At 34.7% G+C, this 14,955-nt stretch overlaps 2 protein-coding genes and 1 long non-coding RNA gene across 3 annotated transcripts; 1 reads left to right on the top strand and 2 right to left on the bottom strand.

Annotated features, from left to right (window-relative positions):
• Positions 1–215: 215 nt before the first annotated feature.
• LOC7465147 (uncharacterized) lies at positions 216–1,729 on the bottom strand. Its single transcript, XR_002983265.2, has 2 exons — positions 618–1,729; positions 216–470 (listed from the first exon to the last, which is right to left on the bottom strand). It is a non-coding gene; the product is annotated as an uncharacterized LOC7465147 (long non-coding RNA).
• A 3,314-nt stretch (positions 1,730–5,043) lies between these two features.
• On the bottom strand, positions 5,044–8,675 carry LOC7480048 (uncharacterized). The gene is made up of 2 exons (XM_002299872.4): positions 8,490–8,675; positions 5,044–6,108 (listed from the first exon to the last, which is right to left on the bottom strand). The coding sequence occupies exons 1-2, from the start codon at positions 8,501–8,503 to the stop codon at positions 5,349–5,351; spliced, it is 774 nt and encodes a 257-aa protein (XP_002299908.2). The 5' UTR covers positions 8,504–8,675; the 3' UTR covers positions 5,044–5,348.
• Positions 8,676–12,134: 3,459 nt separating this feature from the next.
• On the top strand, positions 12,135–14,935 carry LOC7465149 (chaperonin-like RbcX protein 2, chloroplastic). The gene is made up of 5 exons (XM_002298366.4): positions 12,135–12,929; positions 13,566–13,657; positions 14,087–14,144; positions 14,454–14,519; positions 14,602–14,935. The coding sequence occupies exons 1-5, from the start codon at positions 12,591–12,593 to the stop codon at positions 14,722–14,724; spliced, it is 678 nt and encodes a 225-aa protein (XP_002298402.2). The 5' UTR covers positions 12,135–12,590; the 3' UTR covers positions 14,725–14,935.
• Positions 14,936–14,955: the final 20 nt, after the last annotated feature.

The raw sequence follows: 14,955 nt of genomic DNA on the forward strand, positions 1-14,955 counted from the left end.
ACAGGCAGTAGTGGTCAATATAATCAGTGGAGTGTTGGGGCCTTGGGGAGCCCACAGCAACAAACAAGAAAGACATTAGAGTGTGCCTGGGAACCATAATATTCAACTGAAGTGGTAGAATGGACTTCTTTTCATGTAGTTTGTACAACCAGTTGATTGATTTATGACCCATTAATCTGTTAACAGTGATCACTTAGCAATAACATGAGGAAAAGAAGAGTGGATCAGGGAGGGACTTCATTTGAACATAAAAGCAGAAGTCACTCGTGCCTTTACATTCCCAGGTTGACCAAACAAACAAAAACTGATAATTTCACACTCAGGAACCTTAATTCAAGCCATTGATTTGCACTCTCCAAACTCCAAAAGTCAGCAATACACCTAAAAAAGATATAAAAGCTCAGGGAACAGCATGCGTAAGGCTAAATTTAGCTGGACAGCCCCAGCTAAATTTAGTATATTAGTGTACCCTGCAAATTGAAAACCCAGGCTAAAATTAGCAAGCAAACAGAATAAAAAAGCTAAAGCTAATTAACAACTGCCTCCTGAGAGCACTCAATCAAAAATCTCAAACTATCACACTATACTACATGAAAGTAATAAATATTAAGGATCACCTCTTAAGACTACTGAATGATCTTGATCATATCCTATGAACAAACATTTAAACCGATACATCGTGAATTGCATAGAAGAAGAAGAGCTCCAAATCCGGAGGAGCAAAAAAAGCAATCGGTCTCCTTTGCAAAGAGCAATTTGATATTATCCTTTCCTTCCTTGGTGCAGGTGGACATGTTTGAATCTCTGGTATCCGAAACCTCTCAGCTTTTGGAGTAGAGCATGCACTTGCAGAGATATCAACACCCTCAAAATCTAAGCCATCAATCTTTGAACAACCATTGCAGCTTGTGGTGGTGGTGGAAGAGTTAGAAGGCAAATCCTCAATTATTGAAGCTTCTTTAATGCTCTTGGGCTTCATAACCCGCTTCTTGTACTGGGTTCTTCTTGTTGTTTTTGCTCTTGTTCTTTTTCTACCATTTGGAGCCATATTCGAGAGCAAGGAGTATAAGAACTTTGGTATCTAGATGTGTGTGGCAAATTAACTGGTAGGGATATAGAGTTGAAGTACAGAAGAAACAGGTAGTACTTAAAACTGGCAAGAACAAACTAAAAAACCTTTTTCCCGTCAACTCTTTTCAAACAGCTTTTTCAAGATCACTACAACTGTGCTAGCTACTTCTAAACATAAAAACCCCACTAGATATGGAGATCACTGCCTTGCTCAATCTTTCAAAACCCAAATGGAGATTTTCTTCAACCAGATACCATCTAGAGATCATTTAGCAAAACCTAGTTTTAATGAAGAAACAAACCCAAAGCAGGTACTGTTTTAAACTATTAGTATTAGAAAATGATCTATATATACTTATTCAAACTATCGTTAATGGAAAGAAAACACTTACCTTGTACTCTATATATGAAACACCAAGGACTCTATGTTGAGAAACCAGGTACTAGAAAGAAAATACTAGCCGGCTCGGTGTTAAGAGGGCGTAAAAGCCCAAATCAAAACCCTAGAGAGACTGGAAGAGGGGGCCGAGGGAGGGAGAGAGCTTTAACCCTTTGAAAGAGATCAAGGATTTATATTCTCTCACTCAAGTGCTCGGGGGTACTTCGGTCAGTCTGCCCGCTGCCCGTGTTCTGATATTGAGGAGTCGACTTGTTTCAAAAATTCATGAATATAGGGATTTGGGCAGGATTGCTCATTGCCCGAAACATATTAATACGTGAAGACGATTTATTTTAGATTATTTTTTTTTATCACAAAACGATTTTGTTTTTAAAAAGCCTTAGTATTAGGTTTTTTTTTTTTAGTTAACTTAATTTTATGTCTGTGATAAATATTTTTTTCAATGGAAAAAATCAAATATTAATTTAACATATACATATATGAAAACCAACATAATATGATAATATAAGTCTGATAAATTTTTGGGTTCAGTTAAACTTAAGATAACATGAGTTTAGTAATATGTCAAATACAATATACTTGGATCTAACATATGATTGAATTTAAAGCAACGTGAATCTGATAAATTACCACACTCGTCTCTTCTAAACCTCACCATACACTAAACTCAGTAAGTATAAAGGTCGTTAAAGATTCTTGCTGGCACTATAAGTTTCTGTCTCAGAGAATTAATCACACAAAACAAAAATAAATATTTTTATTTTTAAAATTTAAAATTAAAATTTTGTTATTGTTATTTTTATTTAAAATTACTGATTTTATCATTGAAAGGTTCTTAAATTTTATTAATAAAAATTATTTTATAAGCATCAAGATTTCTAGTAACTATTTGTATTTTCTGGGCTAAAAAGAAGAAAATATAAACATGAATGTTTAAATATTAATCACTATTTAAACATGGAATTTTAGGATATCACCCCAATAATCTAAAACTTCTTAATTTTTTTCATCATTGATTAAATCCGGTGACTGCCCCTGCCCTTAATTAGAAAGATCAGTGTCAAAGAAGGAGTAGTTGGAAACTTTCGTGCATCCTAGGATTGCACAACAACAAGACTAACAAGGGCAAGACATGAAGTCATGAACAGTTGATAGTTAAGATTCCTGAGTTTCGTTTATTTACTCACATTTTGTCTGCTACAACAACTGCTAGTCTACTAGTCTACTAGTCTACTAGCAGCAGCATGTAGGCAAAGATATCCTGTGGCCTCCTGCCTGCCTTCACTTAACAAAGATTTCACAAGTGAAAGTCAAGAGAGGACAAAGCCGAGGCACTGTTTAGTAGCGTGACCTGCTAGGCACAGCCCTACCTGGCTAGCTCACCTGGCTCAGACTTTTTTTTTTATATTCACTGATTCTCTCTTTCTTGGCGTTTTGTAAGGGGAAAAAAAACATTTTCAGACCCTCTCCAGGGGATCCTAAAAAAGAGTTTACTGATTGTTGTGCACGTGGCAAACTTATCCACATTTTTCAAAGTTTCACGCCATTATTGTTTACTGAAAGGCACAATTTTACTCTGTTTTTCTTTTTTATTGGTGCTAGAACTGAACAGAGTATGCTTGAGCTTATCTTAAATCAGATGGGTCAATGGAATTTCTTTTGTTTTGAATTCTACTTCTTGTTGTTGAATCTAAATTTGCCTCTTTCATTCATGTAATCTTTGATTTAATTATATGATAAAAGTAAAACTAATCTGGTAAAGGTTGAATTAGATTCTTAGATAGTATTTGAAATTGTGGTAGCGATTATTTTATAAAGTATTTTTTTTTAAAGATATATTAAAATAATATTTTATTTTATTTTTTAAAATTTATTTTTGAAATCAGTATATTAAAACAATCCAAAATCATTAAAAAATACTTTTTAAGCGCAAAAAACAAATATACTTGAAAAATTAATAAAAAATATCTTAAATTTTGTTCTACAAATTGATAGGATAGGATACTTTCGGAGATACATGGGTGTAAAATATGTAGTTTTTTTCCATGTGATCTACCTATGATCTGTTCACCGATTTATTATATCAAACATTTTTTTTTCTGCTTCTTTTAATTAATTAAGCATGAGTTGATTAGTTTAGAACATAATTCAAGTAAAAGTTTTGTTTGTATATTCAGATACACGCACGCACACAACAACTCCTTGACAATAGAATCCTATGTAATTTTTACTGCTCTCTGTCCGGATTACTGGCCAACGGCACTTGAATACAAAACGCCGATCAGACTGGAGCGATAGCAGTGAAATGTCCTGCTGATTGTCGGTGAAAATACAAGTTTTCTCGCAAGAAATGAAACTAGTGAAAATCTGATAAAAACTAGGACAGACAATTAGGGCAATTCCCATAATTACCCCTCATCAACTACAGACAATCGAATTTATAAAGCTTGAATTCATGATTCTCACCTCCATTGTCAGGTGTTTCATTAGCTTCTTAGTTAGTTTTACCAGAAAAAATAAAAACTAGCCTTTGAGTTTGATTCTGCTCAAAACAAAAGGAGGATAAGTTCTATTAACTTTCAAGATGTGGATAAATTAAAGATGGGGAAGAACACACGAATCATGTTGCTCATGCATTGGTTTAAACAAACTAGTACTTGGTTTTATATCGAGAATGCATCAGGTCCAAAATTAGGCAACAAATACTACTTTAGATAAAGAATTTGCTTTGAATATAGCCAGGACGAGGAGCTTGTTTCCACATTTCTGTCATCTTCTCTGCATGGCATTCTCTCCTGGCTGCCCAAGTTTCAATACACGAATCTTTTGGAGCCTGATTGGACGTTGGCAGTATATTTTTGCCTGTCAAGGAGGATTACTCGGTTTAGCACCAAGAAAGTACCCTTTTAGCGTCGAAATCCAGGTTTTGTTTTATCCTTCATATCCCCTCAAAAGCAGCAAAAATTATTGCCGTGAATCGCTCAGCCAAAAGTGGCGCCTCTGTCTTTGTGCATGTACCCCTTTCACTCCTTTTCCACTTCCTAGCTCACACGAGTCAAAGGAGTACGTGCTAAGAATTCATCAGCAGGATTATAACGGAGTGGAAATAAACGATGCAAGTTTGGATGGTTAAAAGAAAAGGGATTTTTAGTTTTATCTATCACGGAACAAATACATATATCTTGATCCAAAGAGGTCCATGCAGTCCAGAGTCTGGACGTGCTATTATGTGTGTTGAAATTTCGGGTTAGAGATCAGGAAACCGGTACTTCACGTCAAATCGACGAGAGAAAAACCTATTCATCAACTAGAGTATTTGCAACAAGAACAGGAGCAAGAAATTAAATAAATTACTTGACATGCAACAATTATGACAGTAAAAGCAACAGTTGAATTCTCCAGTGACAATGATATGCTGCCTTTCTTCAATTCTACAAGACATGCAATAAGAAAAAGGAAACTTGTACCGAGAATCACAGCACTGAAATGCAATTGATGTAGCCATATTCCAACAAATTCCACAATCCACACCGTTTTGGAATAGCCAATCACACTCTGGAAGAATAGTCATCAGACCTTCAAAATAGCACCTATATTTTCGTAGGAAACCTCCTTTAAACCAGTCTTCTTCAAAGGTGGCATCAAAAGCCTTAAAAACCAATGAAGTTACACGCTAGACCAATACACAATATTAGAATACCAATCTGACTAGATATGAATATATTCATAAGTGGAATCCTAAGATAAACAGCTCAAAACAACAAACAAGTAGTCTTATTAGGGAAAAACTAGTAAAGCAAAATTTAAAACAACAAGGCAAGGTTAAAGATTTCTGGTACAAAATACCGGATATAAGCAGATGTATAATAAGAACTAGTCACCGGCCTCTTGAAACCGCTTCATCCAACTCCTCGATTGATGAGGGAAACAGCTCTATATAACGACTCCCAAGAGTCATCCTATCTTTGGCCATCGCTGCTTTAGAATCTTCTGCATTTGCAAACTCCACAAAGGCTTCCCCAGTTGGCCTACCCTCTGAATTCATCGTAATATGAATCAAATCTTCAGATAAAACAAAATCTTTAAAGAATTCCATTATGTCATCCTTGCCAGCTGAAAATGGCAGCCCCCTCAATCGTAATACCCCTGTATGTTCGGCTAAGTCCTTTCCCTCATCGTAAGATTTAGCCCTAGAGATATTTCGTCGTGGTGAACCACGAGATTCTGAAACTTCATTTGCTATTGCCTTGTAATAATCCTGCCTCTTACTCCGAAAAACCTCAACATATCTCCTGCCCATGTTCTGCCTGTTCTTTTGAAGTGCAAAATCAACTTGAAGAGGATACCCCAGAACACAAAAAGCTTCACCAGTGAACTTACCACCCTTGTGAACAAAAAGAACATCAACTATGTCCAAACCACGAAAGAACTCAGCCACATCAGTTTCTGTGCAGTCAAAAGGAAGACCACGAAGGCGAACAACAGGGAAAGGCGGAGGTGGCTGGCTAACATATCCATAGGGAGGTGTGTTGTACATAAAACTTGAACCAGGGGAATTACCATAGAATGAAGGACCCTGATCAACCATCCGCTGACGTTTTGCACCCATTTCACGTCCATCAGGACCGTCAGGATATCTACTTCAATTTAAAAAAAATAAATCAAATAGGCAAATCACATAGGAAGCTCCCCAATACTTTATGCACAGAATCATGCAAAATTATATGCAACTACATCCAAGAATATCACCAGAAATTTAAGCTTTTGTTCCTTAAAGGTTGGTATTCTTTTATCAATTAAGAAAAATTAAAAACATATATATAAAAAAAATTCCAAGGCAAGAAATAAAATTGGCATCCCAGAGCCTTGAATGAACACAAGAATTCCAGATGCTAAAAAGTTCAAAGTTATTTCTGTCATCTCAGTGTAACTGAATGATTTGTTTGCTGGTCTTAATGCATTCAGAACATCTCTAGTGCTTATCAACTCGGTCAGCCTCAGTTTAAATTTTCTTCAAGAAAATCAATTAGAATTTTTAAGTGGACCATGCTTATTAATGTTCTTGTTTTACTAATGGGCATATTACCAATTTGGGCTGTCTGAGGATTGAGGAAACAATGAGATACATGAACAATTAGAAGAGCTTGGTTTAGCTTCTTGAGAAGTGAGTGAGATCAAGTTACTGGACTATAAAATCATTGGAAACCTTCAATGAGAACTCTGAAATTACAACTTTTAAGACCTAAACTTACCTTAGAAACCACATGATTGGTTTCAAATTCATGGTTCCACTAAAAGATACTCCACTCCCAAATCTTACTCATTTCCTTACATGTTTAACATTTATTCTATCCATAAGCTTAGACTAGTGCCCCCAAATAAACTAACTGGATTCTCATCCTTAAGCTGTCCGGGATTCCAAAATTACTAAATGATTGAACTATGTTCTCCCTGACCTACCAAAAGAATAAGAGATCAAGCAAGATCAGCAATAAAAAAAAGTATGGCCTACAACCTCCCTTTAAATAGAGGAATGCACCTAAATTAGAATCATATGTCCATTGGAAACGCACCAGTACGTTGTATGTGCTAGGTTGAACTTGCATGATTTGTAGATTTAAATTGTCAAGCAAACACATTCGTCCTCGTTTTTTTTTTAAAAAACATGTTTTACATCCTTGATGGTGAATACTCGGCAAATTAAAACGGACAACTAAATGCCAGTTTAGTATTGTTGTTCTTTAAAAGCACAACTGTTTTCTTCTTCTTCTTCTTCTTTCTTTCTTTCTTTCTTTCTTTCTTTTTTTTTTTTTTTTTTTTTGGGGGGGGGGGGGTCTAAAAGCAATATTTGCTTAAAATATGTTTTTCTTTAAAAACAAAGCTTGGTCACCCCTTGTGTGTATTGAAATTCTTTTGCATAAAGCTCTTGTCCCCCCCCCCCCCCTCACTCTCCCTTTTTTTAGTTTCTTCAGGCAGGTAAACACACCATGATGTAGCTGCCCCGTGGGTATTCCATCAAGTTGAGCTAAGTCACACTCTGTCCTCATTCCCATGAAAAGGATCAGTGGAAATGAGCCTTCCAATCATAGATACAGACTCACAACCTCTCCCCAGCAAATCACTTCAAAGTAGGAAGTGAACTCTTAACCCCAGGCCACCAGCTTTCAGTGATTTCATAATGGTGTCTCACAAATATTAAAACATCACAATAACTAACATCAATATGTAACTTTAGGATATCATGAGATGATGCTATTTCGCAGTTCTAATATCACTTCCTTTTGTTTACAACAGCCTGCATAAGTCTATATATTCATTTAATCCATTTCAATCTCACTGATCAAAATAATAAATTTGTAAGACACCATCTTAGCCTACTTGTAGTTAAATCCCTTCCCTCTCGAAAGCATCAAATTAGCAAAACTAGTACAAGTAACGGCATGTTATAAATTACAGCGGCCCTCAATATTTCACAAGAATCGATAGGTGGATTTATTCACCCATTTTAATAGTTGAAAATATATCCGAGCAAAGTATTTCCAAAATACTAAATCACTAAATCACTAAATCATTTCAATAAGACACCGCCTTCTGCCCCAACATCAATCACTAAATCATAGATTAATAATAAAAACCAGCTCTTTGCGTTCCTAATATAATCATTTTCTTTCTGTAAGCATCTCTAAAGAGATATAGTTACTGAATGGTTAATTTTTTAAGAGCTCGAGATCAAATTAAACAAGAACAAATCACACCCAGATAATATAATCAAAGATACAGCAAGCTGGGCAACAAAACAAAAGGCACCAACATAGCCTCTTGATATAAGCAAAAGATTAACAGCCTCTTGCGCAGAAAAATTAAGAAATTAATGGCATAAAGAAAATAAATAAAAAGAACCCAATTACGAGAACCAATTAACAAACCAGAAGAAATAGAAGGAAATCGTTTAGAAGAAAGATTGGATTGTAGAGAAAAAAGAAAAAAAGGTTTTGAGTTGGGAAAATCACGCACGTACCCTCTATAGAACATTTCCTTTTCGATTCTTTTGAATAAGCGCGTGCGTGCGTGCGTTCAAGTGTGAAATTGCTTCTTTTGTTCGGGTTGTCCTTTCTTCTTGCTGGAAACTGAAGCTCTCTAGGCCCCGAAAGGCTTTTTTAGTTTTGCTAGGGAAACTGATGCTGGAATGATGTTGTTTACCATTATCCCACTGCTAACGGCGTCGTTTTATTATTTATCTATGTGTCAAAAATAAGATTTTTTATAGAATAAATTTAGTCGCGATCCTCCTGATGGATTTCGACTCCAAATAATCTCAGATCCAATTATACTTTTTTTATTTATCAATATTATTATTGATTATATGAAGATTTTAACTTGCTTATGGCATTAAATTTCTTCAGATGTTTATGGAATGCGAAATAGGAAGGGGATGGCAGCATGCCATTGCCAGCCCTGTTTTGAAGCTGAAGCCTAAAAGCCCATCCCGTCCATGATCCAACCAGCCCCTGTTACGAAAAACAAGGGAAAATTAAAATTAAAATCGAAGAAAAGTTGAGACTAGAACTTAGCTTTTTCTATGCAAATAGGAGGAACTAGATCATATTCATATGTTATGGGACAAATTAATTTTTTTAATATAAAAAATATTTAAAAGTTATTAAATTTTTTTAATAATCTTTTTAAATCATATGAGAATTGACACGATATAACCCAATTAAATTTGCAAATCCTAGAGCAATCCACACAACTTGTACAAATATAATCTGACAAAAAAAATTCAAGTTGATATTTTTTTTAATATTAAGATAACAACATATTGGATTGACTTTGATCAACTCAGGTTAATATGTCAAATATGCGACTTAGGTTGTGAGACTATGATAACCTCATAGAAAGCAAATTAAAATGAATTATGAAACTTGATTTTCAATCAAACCAATGTTGAATGATGAAATTGAAAAAAAAAATAATTAAAAAAAGGACTTAAAAAAGTAACTAGAGTTAATCAGTCAAACTCGCGATTCGGGTCATAAGATTGAGATAATCTTATGAAAAGCAAATCGATTAGAAAAGAAATCAATTGAAAAAAATATAAAAAATGATCCAAGTCAATCTGTCAAACCCATAAACCGGGTCATTAAACGAGATAAGCTAATATAAAGAAGAAAAAAAAAACTTGATTTAACCTGGGTTAACCTACCAAATTCACGATTTTGACCATGAGATTGAAATAACCTCATGGAGGGTAAGTTAAAACAAATTATGAAACTTAATTTTCAATCACTATGTCGGACCCAACGTTGACTGATGAAATTTGTAAAAGTTTTAATAAAAAAAAAAGACTTAAAAAATAAGTTAAGTCAATCCGGATTAACCTGTTAAATACTATTCCTGGATTATGAGGGCGAAATAACCTAATAAAAAGCAAATAAAAAAAATTATGAAATCTAATTCCAAATAAAATACAATATTAAATGATGGAATTATAAAAAAAATCAATTAAAAATAAAATTCAAGTCAATTGGGTTAGCCCACCAAACCCGTGACTCGCGTCATGAGACAAAAAAAACCTAATATAAAAAATTCAATATTGAAGGACTCATGACCCAAGTCATGATACCAAGATAACCTCTTAGAAAAAAATAACATGATTTAACTGTGGTTAAAATGTTAAAATAGATGATCTTGATCATGAGATCAATATATTCTTATAGAAAACAGATCGAAACAGATTATGAAACTCAATTCCCCACCGATCCAATGTTGAATAATGAAATTGAAAAAAAAAATTAATTAAAAATAAAACACAAAAAACAACTCGAGTCTACTCGGGTTAACCCTTTAAACACTATTCATGAGTCATGAGGTTGAAATAACATAATAGAAAGTAAAAAAAAAAAATCATCAAGTCTAATTCTCAATCAACCTAATATTAAAGGATAAAATTAAAAAAAAACTAATTAAAAAAAAACTAATTAAAAAAAAACCTTAACTCAATCGAGTTAATTTCAAACTAGATTAACGTGATTCATGTTATAAAAGTGTATCATTTAATAAAAAACAAATTTAATATTAAAAATATTAAAAAAACAGTAAAATTCTAATAAATAATAAAGGGAATAGTAAAATCTCCTCATCCTTTAGTTTATAGTTAATTAATATACTTTGAGCTGCTCACTTGCTTGATTTGGGCTTAACAAGTGAGCTTGGGTTGAGAGCCCAGTTTGAACCAAAGGCTAAGAAATCAAGCCCAACCAATCTCACGCGCAGACCGTAGGGTGGTATACTGGTATGGTATAGCACTCACGTGGACGGTGGACGTGTGCATACGATTTACGGATTTAGGACTTTACGTCTGCTTGACCATGTATGAGCTAAAGCTTAGCTTAGCTCCTAGCTTTATTACCAAGACAGAGTCGCAAGTTTCAGACAGAACAGAACAGAATCTATTTATTGCTTACACGGTTCAGGAACACAGGAGCGTGCTACTACTTCTCACGCGCTTGCACTCCTGAGCAACATAATAATTTATTCCGAACTCATAAATACCGACCTGATATAAATCAGTTAAAAGATTTTAGAGCCATTAATATTGTAAAACTCTATTTGAAATCTGCTAATATCTAATTAAAAATATATATATATATATATAATATTTAGATTTTTTTAAAATAATATGAATAACATCTATCAATTTATCTTTTATTTATTAATACTGACATAAAATACAAATATATGAATAACATCTATCATTTTATTTTTTATTTATTAATACTGACATAAAATACAAATATATGAATAACATCTATCATTTTATCATTTAATACATACACAAAATTCAAATATATATATGTATATATATTAATTAATTATTTTATTATTTATTTATTAATAAATAATAACAAATAATAGACACTCGCATTCCCATTCCCTTCTCTGCCTACATAGAAAAGTCCAAGTCTAGCTGCGTCCTTACAGGCTACTACTTGCTTAAACCATGTGAAATGCCCCCATTCAAATTTTACTTCCTGGCTGTCATTTTCTCTCTCGCCTCCCAAACATGAGCACCGCTTTTAATTCCTTCTGTCTATGATACGCCACGAGACTTCATAAAGTTTATCACCATGTTAGTTTAATCACAGAATATGTTTTTTTTCGTGTGCTAATAAAACCGCAAGGCATCGTTATTTTCTGTCAAGCTCTATTCTATATTCCGTTTATGGATGGATTGGCCTTGTTCATACAAGCAAACAAACAGCCATATTTTCCACACAAAGTTGATGAATTGAATTGAAAGATATTTTGCCCGTAACTTCTGCTAGCTCTTGTTAGGAGTGTGACTGTTCAAGAGCGGAGCATCTCACAAGCATACACACGCTAACTCTATCCTTTCACTGTCCATAAGTCTATGGTTTGGTCGAGACCACGTAATTCTCGAAAATAACACTACCTGTCTTCGTTTACCTCTTTTGCTCCAGCTAGTTTCCAATTTCCATCAGTGACTCGGAGTGTACGGCGACTCAGTTCCACATTGTAATGTTGAGCGTGGGCATAGATAGAGTTACCGTTTGAAACTCTCTAGCCTAAACGGTATGAACTATGCATTATGCAAGGCTTCCTGTTCACTTTAACACGTTCATATACACCAAACAACACGTGGAACAGGGGAGCCACCGAATTAGAGGAAAATCTGTCCAGGTACTTTGGTTAGACTCTGGAAATCAAGAAAAGAAGCTGTAAAACTTTGATTTTTAAACGTGTTAACCCCTCGTCCCTTCTGGCTTGGAGAATTTTGGACCTCAAAATTTTGTTTGGTCAAGACTTGTCACACCTTCTAAAGAACACACCTTTTACATCCTTCCCACTTTCCTTGCTCCATTATACCTCTCTCTCCTCAAGCACCCTCCTAATTCTCTTTCCGTTCATGAATCTTTGACTACAAACGTGTATCTCCCATTTTATTGGATACCCATTTGCACGCACTTGATTTCTGTTATTGGGTATCTTTGTATTTTATTCATTAACACCAAAGAAACATCAAGCTCAGCCATAATCTTGACTAGGGTATTGATATACTTCTGAAGGATTCCCTTAAGCTGAAATTGGGCGGAGAGAAATGGTGGGAGCTTTATCTGTAATGGGCTCATCTGTGGTGGATCCACACACCAGTCCATGTTTGTGTTTGGATTCGCTGCCCACAACTAATATTGGTCTTAAGAACAGTGGAGATTTGGCTTTGCAAAGGAGTTCAATAAAGAGAAAGCAGTTAACAAGGCCAGGATCATTGGAACTGGGGAGTTCTTTCGTGGACTCATGGCATGATTGGAGGCTCTCATCAAAAGCTATTTCAGGAATCGTTAGTAAGAGCTCAAGGAAACAGAGAAAGGATAGGGGACTTGTGATTGTCAGCGAGTTGGCGGGGCAATATGAGGATAGTTTTGAGGATGTCAAAACGGTAAGCTTTTATTGTTGTTTGATGCATTTATTAGCTCTATATTTATTAGCTCCCCCTCCCCCTCCTCCTCTATTTTGGCCTGTAGATGATGAAACTCAGATGTCAATAATCATGAATTCATGTCTGTGTTCCAAATATGCTGCTGTTACAATGTCTTGAAGCGTAAAGCCTACTTAAATAAAACTCATCAAGTTAAAAAAGGAATGCAACTCAAAGGAAATTAATATGCTGAATGTAGAAGACTATGGCTGCATAAATTATTAGCTAATTAAACATGGTGTCACAAACATTTCCTTTTGCTAGTAGTTGCTACTATAAAAATAATAAACTTAGCAATCAACTGAATAACATAATGGATATCAAATCAAATGATCGTTTATAAATCATAAGCTTAGATTGATAAATTTTTACAGAACCGTAGTACGTATCTCAACTCCCTCTTTGATTTGCTTCTGGAAGCATGAGATATACAGTTACAGTTACTGCTGGATTGTGTGATATAAAATTTCCCTGTTCGTTGAAATAAAAGTTATCTGACCATGAATTTCAAGAACATTGATAACTATTGACATGCCTATGTTAATGATAGTGCTTTGTAATTTTCTCTTATGCTGATCAAGATGCTCCTGCCTGCAGCAACTACTCAATTATTTCACATACAAAGCTGTAAGGACTGTACTTAACCAGCTCTACGAGATGAATCCAACGCAATATACATGGTTTTATAAGTAAGTGGAGTCTTCACTGGGCCAAGACTAATGCTTCTCCTAGTAACTTTCTTATTTATTTACGCTTTGTTTTCCTTTTATTTTTCTAACCAAACACCTTTTCGCACATTTGGTTATTTTTAAATGGAATGGATGTGATTTAGCTTTTAAGCTCTGTAAGTTGAGAATCTCACGTCAAAAAGGCAGCACCCATGTTTCTCATCCATGAAAACTTGAGCACTGAAAATAATACACAAGAGACATATAGATTTATCAACACTGGTACTTCTAGATATCCTAACTGTAGATGCAGGTTGTCTGTTGGCATGAAACCATTATAACATGAACATTTTCATCAAGTGAATGCTGGACTATCTATCAAGTATTCTGATTAGTGATTGTTCTATTCCTTTTTTCCTATTAAGTTTGCTTATTTCTATATTTTGGCAGTTTTGTTGCGCATAATAAGCCAGGAGATGGCAAGCGTTTCCTTCGCGCTCTCGTGAAGGTAGTCTTTTTGTAAGCCTTTATGTGTAACTTGATTACCTTGAAACTGCTTCAATAGTTTCCCCAGATTTTGACGCTGCGCGGATTTTCCCTTAAGTAGCTTAATTGATTGCTTGCCTTACTTTTGACATCCTTTTAGGGCACAAGATGCAAGATATATGTGCTTTTTTCGCTCAATTTTTCTCAGCAAACAAGTGTAATTTTCACATGGTCATTAAAACGAATAATGTATTTTAGCAAAGACAGGTAGATAGAGGATAGAATTGTAAGAGTAACAACATTTGAATGGATTCATCCTTTTTACTGGCAGGAGAAGCAGGACCTTGCAGAAAGAGTGATGGTCACACGCCTTCACCTGTATGGGAAATGGATTAAGGTAATTGACTGCCGCTTTTGCTTTGACATGTAAATTAAGCACATAAATATGTAAAAGGTACTTTCTTGTTATTGTGATGTAGAAATGTGATCATGCTGAGATATATAAAGAAATCTCTGATGAGAACTTGGAGTTGATGCGTGAACGGCTCAAAGAGACTGTGATATGGCCATCAGATGACACAAACACAGAGAAGATTGGCTGAAGGGATGCAGATTTATATTCATTCTCTCTTTCTGTCTGCTGTCGTGTTTTTTAGTGCAGGTTTATCTTGGGTTCAATATCAACCCATTTGGTTCCAAAGATTGTCTTCTTTATACTATTATTTTTCTCCTGTTAACAAGACATGATAAATATATTGTATATAGACATTACTCATCAGTCTAGATACCATAAAAAAGAAGGATTTAAATTAATTGAAGGGTTTTCCTGTACC

This window comes from Populus trichocarpa, chromosome 1 (genome assembly GCF_000002775.5).
Source record: "Populus trichocarpa isolate Nisqually-1 chromosome 1, P.trichocarpa_v4.1, whole genome shotgun sequence".
Lineage (NCBI taxonomy): Eukaryota > Viridiplantae > Streptophyta > Magnoliopsida > Malpighiales > Salicaceae > Populus > Populus trichocarpa.